At 39.5% G+C, this 8156-nt stretch overlaps 1 protein-coding gene across 2 annotated transcripts in view; it reads left to right on the forward strand.

Moving 5' to 3' along the window:
* Positions 1–8156, forward strand: part of LOC113819991 (homeobox protein abdominal-A homolog) — a 204394-nt gene that overhangs the window by 170729 nt on the left and 25509 nt on the right. For both annotated transcript variants that reach the window (XM_070113821.1, XM_070113822.1), the window contains one exon: positions 602–750. In XM_070113821.1, coding sequence (XP_069969922.1) covers positions 602–750 — 149 coding nt within the window. The remainder of the gene's footprint in view (positions 1–601; positions 751–8156) is intronic.

The raw sequence follows: 8156 nt of genomic DNA on the forward strand, positions 1-8156 counted from the left end.
ATATATATATATGTATATATATATATATATATATATATATATATATATATATATATATATATATGTGTGTGTGTGTGTGTGTGTGTGTGTGTGTGTGTGTGTGTGTGTGTGTGTGTGTGTGTGTGTGTGTGTGTATATGTATATATACATCTATATATACACACATACATATACATACATATATATATATATATATATATATATATATATATATATATATATATATATATATATATACATATACAGGTGTGTGTGTGTATATATATACACATACATATATATGTGTGTGTGGGTATATATATATATATATATATATATATATATATATATATATATATATATATATATATATATATATATATATATATATATATATATATATATATACATATGAATACATCAAACATCCATGTCCCTCTTAGCCACCATGAACACCACATCACAATTTCCACCCACAGTACAGCCTCCTACCCTCCCCCTCCCCCGTGAGAGGCACCCTCCCCCATGCCCCTTACATACCCTTCCGTGCCGCCACCGCCGACTCGCCCCCCCCCCCCCCCCCCCCCAAAGACCCCCCACTGATACCCTTGCTATCTTGCAGGTCCAAACGGCTGTCCACGACGACGCGGCCGACAGACCTACACACGCTTCCAGACCTTGGAACTCGAGAAGGAATTCCACTTCAATCACTACCTAACTCGCCGACGAAGGATAGAGATCGCCCACGCTCTTTGCTTGACCGAGAGACAGGTGAACTAATTGCTCGAGTCAGCTTCCCCGGGGGGTGGTGTTGGGGGGTGGGGGGTGGGGAGGGAGGGGTGGGTGGGGACACGCCCGCTCGCGCCCTCAGGAGCTGGTCTCGCTTTTTTTTTTTTTTTTTTTCTTAATCTTATATGATTATTATTTCTTTCTCTTTGATGGGGGAGCGGAGAGGGGGTGGAAGGGGGGGGGGGTCAGTCTTGTTTCACTGTTGCTTCTTGTGCAGTGGGGGGCGTTGACCCCTCAGGGGTGTGATTTACCTCGTTTTTCCTTTTCAGATTTCTCTTAGAATAGTTATATATGTATATGCATGTATACATATATTTAGGTATTCACATGTATATATATATATATATATATATATATATATATATATATATATATATATATATATATATATACTGGTAATTTTAATATAAATCAATTATCAATGGCAATGACTTTAATGATGGCTTTGTAATACCTTGCGTGTGATCTTATGTAGAATACGGAAGATAAATTGATGCTTTACTTTACCACTCTTGTACGCACAGGCCTTCAAGTATACACACACACACACACACACACACACACACATATATATATATATATATATATATATATATATATATATATATATATACATATATATATATATATATATATATATATATATATATATATATATATATATATATATATATATATATATATATGAATATACGTATATATGTTCACACACACTCACACATACACACACACAGAATAGATATATACATACATACTTATACACATATGCAACATACAGGACACACACTGCGCGGACGCAGTATCATTTAGTCGACACGCAGTATAAGTATGAGAGCAACGTAAGTTCACGCCCACGCCCAACACGCCATATTAACAGATGTACTCAAGCATGACCCGAATCCCATTACACACTCGGGAATTCGGGTCAAGACGGTGTTCGGCGGGCGTGCGAGGGCGGAGGAGGCGAGGGCGGAGGAGGCAGTCTCCACCTCCCCCCCCCCCCCCCCCCCCCCCGCTCCGCCAGGGTCATTGGTCAGCCCGAGACGGAGGATTGGCCTCTGACACGCATTGCCTTCGGTCGGCGTCTGGCGGTCGGGCGGTCGGGCGTCTGGCGGTCGGTCGGGTGGGCGTCTGTCGGGTGGGCGTCTGGCGGTTGGCTGAACGTCAGCTGATCGGTCGAACTTTTGTTGTTTAATCGGGACTCTGTCGATCGGTCGGCTGGGTGATAGTTACGTGGGCGTCTGGCCGTCGGTCGGTCGGTCGGTCGGCTCTGTCGGTTGGTCGGGACTCAGTAGATCAATTGGTCGGGACTCAGTAGATCAATTGGTCGGGTTTCTGAACGATTAAAAGAAGGAAGAAGCTCTTAGAGTAAGGAAGACACAGCTCTTTGACGCATCGGTGGAGTTCAAGATCCCTTATGACGCGGTTTTTGGTATCTCTTGCGTGACCCGGGTTTAAGGCGCTTCTGTATGTGTCGGTCGGAATAGAAGTCGGGGGGGAGGGAGGGAAGGAGGGGAAGGAAGGAAGGGGAGGGGATAGGGAGGGAAGGAATGGGGGTGGGGTAATCGGGGAAGGAGGGAAGCGGAGGGGGTAGGGAGGGAAGGGAGGGGAGGGGTGGGGAATGTCCGGTTTCAACTGACTTGTTTTATAGCTCCGATGACCTCTCTTTACTCTCTCCCGCTCTCTCTCTCTTCATTTCTCATATTCTGTCTGCATTTGCATATTTCTTTTCTCTTCTCCATGCTTCTCTCTCTCTCTCTCTCTTTCTCTCTCTCTCTCTCTCTCTCTCTCTCTCTCTCTCTCTCTCTTTCTCTCTCTCTCTCTCTCTCTCTCTCTCTCCTCACTCCCTCGTTTTCTTTTTCTTCTTTTCCTTAATCTCTCTCTCTCTTTTCCCCTCCATTCTCTTCAAGAATTCACAGAGTAAAAAAAAAAAAAAAAAAAAAAAAAAAAGCTGATAAAATTCTGAAAATCGTTCTCTAGACAGAATTGAAAACGTGATTGATGAAACCCGAGCAACCAGCAATCACTACAATTATGTAGCGCTCTTTAGAGAAGTGTGGGATGTGTATATATCGTGTGTCTGGGAACATGCGGGCGCTGGTGTTCTCTAGTTATTGCTGAACTTTTCTAGGTAGTCGAAGGAAGGTTTTGTAAGAGTTATGTAGACGATAGGAAATTTTTCCATTGTTGCATTTTCTGACTACTATTGTTGTTGTTGTTGTTGTCATTATAGCAAGAGAAGGAGAAGGAGAGAAAGAGAGAGAGAGGGTAAGAGAGAGAAGGAGACAGAAAGGGTAAGAGAGAGAGAGAGAGAGAGAGAGAGAGAGAGAGAGAGAGAGAGAGAGAGAGAGAGAGAGAGAGAGAGAGAGAGAGAGAGAGAGAGAGAGAGGTTCATCCACCAGCTGAAATTAGCAAGCAAGATTATTTATTCATCAATTTTCTTTCGCTCATTGCCTACGTGTGATCTTCATCCGAGAACACATTTGATAATCAGATTCGATCCACAGCATCAACTACTATACTGGATGACTTTGAGTAAATGATTCGCTCCTTCTTGCTGTCAAAAGCATTCGTTGTGTGTAATATCAGGTACACTATAGAAGTTTACACAATCGATCGAATGCGAAGTTTCAATTTAATGTCTTGAAACAGTTGTATTTGCTGACGTTGTTTATGGCTGTGAATTCAATTTGCGAATATCCAAGTCACCCATGTGCATACGTATCTGTAGGTGAGTGAACGTTTGTGTGTGTCTGCAAGCAATCCATACACACGCGCTAATGCATGTGCATACGTGGCTCCGCGAGTGTGTGTTTGCCCAAGTGTGTTCGCGGACGCGTCTGCACGCCTGGGAGCTTCCTACACCAATGATTATGCCGTTGAGAATTATCCTTCTTTCTCCCCGAAGCCACGGAACACAGCGTTTAGCGAAAACAGCCGAGTCATCTTATCCTGTTCTTGGGGCCGGGAGATGAGCTGACGAAAGAAGTTAGGCTCGACGGGGAAGTCTACACGGGGTTTGGGTGTCTCGCTTGCGTGTGTGTGTGTGTGCTTTGGGGGGGTGAAGGGGTGAGGTGATGGGGCCGGGGGGCAGGTGTTTCATAAGCGTGAGTAGGGATGGATGTGGTGTATTTCTGTATCTGTTTGTCTCTGTCTGTCTCTGTCTGTCTTTCTTTCTTTCTTTCTTTCTTTCTTTCTTTCTCTCTCTCTCTCTCTCTCTCTCTCTCTCTCTCTCTCTCTCTCTCTCTCTCTCTCTCTCTCTCTCTCTCTCTCTCTCCCTCTCTCTCTCTCTCTCTCTCTCTCTTATCTTATCCAACGTCCTTTACCAATCCTGTTTTTTGAAATCCCCTTCTTACTGATAAAGTCATACTGTATCATAATGAGAGTGTAATATAAGGCAGCTAATGCAATGAAGTGCAGTAAAACCTAGTCTCAATTATACATTTTCTGCCCTAACACTTGCAGACTATTATGCTTCACCTGTGTAACTGCCGTATTTCATAAATGGACAACACTAGACTATTCCTTTCGCATATTCACCCACCTGCTTAACTTTGTACCACTTGTATGTGAACAATTTCCCACATGTCAGGAATTTTCCACTGTTGTTCACCGGGTCTATAAATCTCCTCCCACTGGACTAATAAATATGTCACGTGTAATGTAAAAGGAGGGACTGTTAGTCGATTTCGATTATGAACCTCTCAGCATGGTCTATTTTACCATTAGCTGTTGCTGGAAAACCGACCTAAAGGGTAAGCAAGGGGTGAAAATTCCCCATTTTTTTTATCGTCGATGCGGAAATTCTCGAAGCAAAATCGAATGAGAGAAGCATTAATTCCTGGAGATCTTACGCAACATTCTTACCATTATTCTGTCCGGATTCTAGACATCTCCAGCGGCTATTTATAGTAACAACTCACAACTAGAACGTCACGTGACGAGTAAAAAGTTGATTGAACAAGACACAAAACTAGCATAATGGTCGGCTCTTCATCAACTGAAGTATGTTGCCATGTTGGTTTATAAGGTTATGAGAAGTGACGTTCAGGAGAGTGACATCTCGTAAACATATGTTGCATGGCGGCTGCCTCCACCGCATCCTGTTGCGTTTAGCTGCGATTATCATTTTATGGTGATTAGTCATTAATCATAAAAAAAAGAAAGGAATAAAAAAATCGTAGGTATACAATTGGTTTATGTTATTTATTGTGTGATTATATTAGTCTGTTCTTGTATAGTTCTTATCACTGACCATTATCTATTTACTTATTTATTAATCTGTTCATCTATGATTGTCATTTATTTTGCCATCATCTGTCAATCATTTATATATTATCTATCACTCATCTATTCATCTATCTCTCCATCTCTTTATTCATCTTTTAGCAACTATCAGTTTACTTTCCCAAACCAGTAGCGAGAGAACCTCCACGCAACATCCCCCCCCCCCTCCCACCCCCGACCCTCTCCCCATCAGGCAATAAAATCTGCATAGCCTGAAAATAGGTCACTTTAAGCTATGAAGAGTTGAGGAGCTGTTTATGGAGTAGAAAGCTGGTCTATCAATTAGAAAGCTGTTTTGTGGCCACTCAGCTGACTCTAGCACCAGTCATAGCTCCGGGAAAAAGGCTTTGTTTGAACGGTACATTTGCGGAATTCATTATAGCGCGGCTGTGAAACATTTCTTTGGCAAATTGCAATCACGGGAATGACCGCAGTATTGATTTGAAATTATCATAATTACTTTTAAAATGATAATGACTACATTCGCATTACACTGATTGCCAAGATCATCATATCTGCGAGCATTTATGATGATGATGATAGTAATAAGAATACTGGTTCCATATATACTGTGTTTATATGTGTATATGTATGCATTTAATATATCTATATATTTATATCAATATCTATATCTATCTATCTATATATCTATCTATCTATATATGTATGTATGTATGTATGTATGTATGTATGTATGTATGTATGTATGTATGTATGTATGTATGTATGTATGTATGTATGTATGTATGTATGTATGTATGTATGCATGCATATATTTCTGAGGTTATGTATGTATAGATAGATAAAAAGATATATAGATATAGATACACAGATGCATAAAAATACAGATATACACATAGATATATAAAGACAAAGACACATAAAGGAGGGAAAAACACTAAAATTAAAAAGGCGCTGCGAGGGAACACAAAACTGCCATGAAACTCCTTGTGTTAACAGTTAAACGGTCGGGAAGTTCACGCGGGTCGTAAAGTCAATTGCTGAAGCACCTGAGTCGATTTTGCTGTTTGTCTGGCTTCTTTATTTACTTTTGTGTCAATGTGTGGACTTTTATATGTAATACATGCAAATATATACCCATATACATATACGTACATGCGTGAATACATACAAGCATGTATGAATGCATGCTTACATACATACCTTTAGACATACGCGCATGCATACATATGTGTATATGCACATATATATATATATATATATATATATATATATATATATATATATATATATATATATATATAGGCATATATATATATGAATATATATATATATATATATATATATATATATATATATATATATATATACATATGCATATACATATATATATATATATATATATATATATATATATATATATATATATATATATGTATATATATATATACATATATATATATATATATATATATATATATATATATATACATATACATATACATATATATATATATATATATATATATATATATATATATATATATATATATATATATATATATATATATATATATTTATATATATATATATACTTATTTATTTATTTATTTATATATATATATATATATATATATATATATATATATATATATATGTATATATATACATATATACATATATACATATATACATATATATATATATATATATATATATATATATATATATATATACACATATTTACATATACATACATATACACTGTTAATACACAGAGATACAATACTCCTTATGATGAATCTCGAAGTCCGAGCGACAGCCGCCATCCCTGAAAAGCGATCAAGCAACCAGGGACCGAGCAGACCCGCCGTCTTGGAAGCAAAAAAAACCCTCAGAACTCGTTCCTCCGGCGCTGTTTTGCTTGCATTCCCTTTTCGTGCTTTATGACTTAATTAATATGAGATTAACTCCGTAATAACGAGAAAAATATCGTAATACCTTGAGGTGGAATTTATGATATCCTTATTAATTTTCGTTTTTAATTATCAATTAATTAGATTGGTATTGCAGATTCCATAGGTGGGACTTTGATCATATTTTTTTCTGCGTAATTCGATCGTAAACAAGCAGGTTTTTGTCAATATTTAACCTTAAATTGGTATTATATCAGTAAGAAGATATAACATTATGGTATTAATCTCTACGGTATTTTTGAAAATATTCATAGGATTATGTCGTATTTATTAATGTCTTAACAAATGGAAGGTGCATCTCTGTCTCGGCAATTTATTGTAATTGAACTACTAAATCTCATTATATCACGAACAGAGATGCATTAAAGGCATCCAGATATATATCTTACTGTTCTTCTTAATGTCTAAGTCTTCATAATGATTGGATATTATGTCGTAAATATTTCGTAATAAACGCAAGCTCACGCACGCATAATCATACGCACACACGTAGACACAAATCCTATGGCGTACATATACAAATACGCACACAGGTACATACATACATACATACACGCACGTATACACACCAAAGCATACGCGCGTATTATTACAACAGTCGACATCCATACGCCATTAACAATTCACTAAAACATCAAAACAGTATGCATAAATTTTGCAAAGTTCACGCGACCTTTCTTTCCAGCGAATTGAAAGCCAAGACGCGGGGGAATCTCTCCCTCATTCCCCTCCCTCCCCTCCCTCCTCTATCTCCTCCCCACTCCCCAACCCTTCCTCCCTCTCTCCTCTATCTCCTCCCCACTCCCCAACCCTTCCTCCCTCCCTCCTCTATCTCGTTTCCACTCCCCAACCCTTCCTCCCTCCCTCCTCTATCTCCTCCCCACTCCCCAACCCTTCCTTCCTCCCTCCCTCCTCTATCTCCTCCCCACTTCCCCAACCCTGCCTACCTCCCTCTTCTCCCTCCTGTGCTCGCCTTCTACCCCCCTTCCCACTCCCCATTCCCTCCCAACACCTTCCTCCCTCCTCCCCAATCCCTTACCCCTCCCCCCTCCTCCTCCCCAATCCCTTACCCCTCCCCCCTCCTCCTCCCCAACCCTTCTTCTCCCTCCCCAACCCTCCCCACCTCAACCCCAACCCCCCCGACCCCCAACCAAGTGTTAAGAG

The sequence above is a fragment of the Penaeus vannamei genome, chromosome 35 (assembly GCF_042767895.1).
Source record: "Penaeus vannamei isolate JL-2024 chromosome 35, ASM4276789v1, whole genome shotgun sequence".
Classification (NCBI taxonomy): Eukaryota; Metazoa; Arthropoda; class Malacostraca; order Decapoda; family Penaeidae; genus Penaeus; species Penaeus vannamei.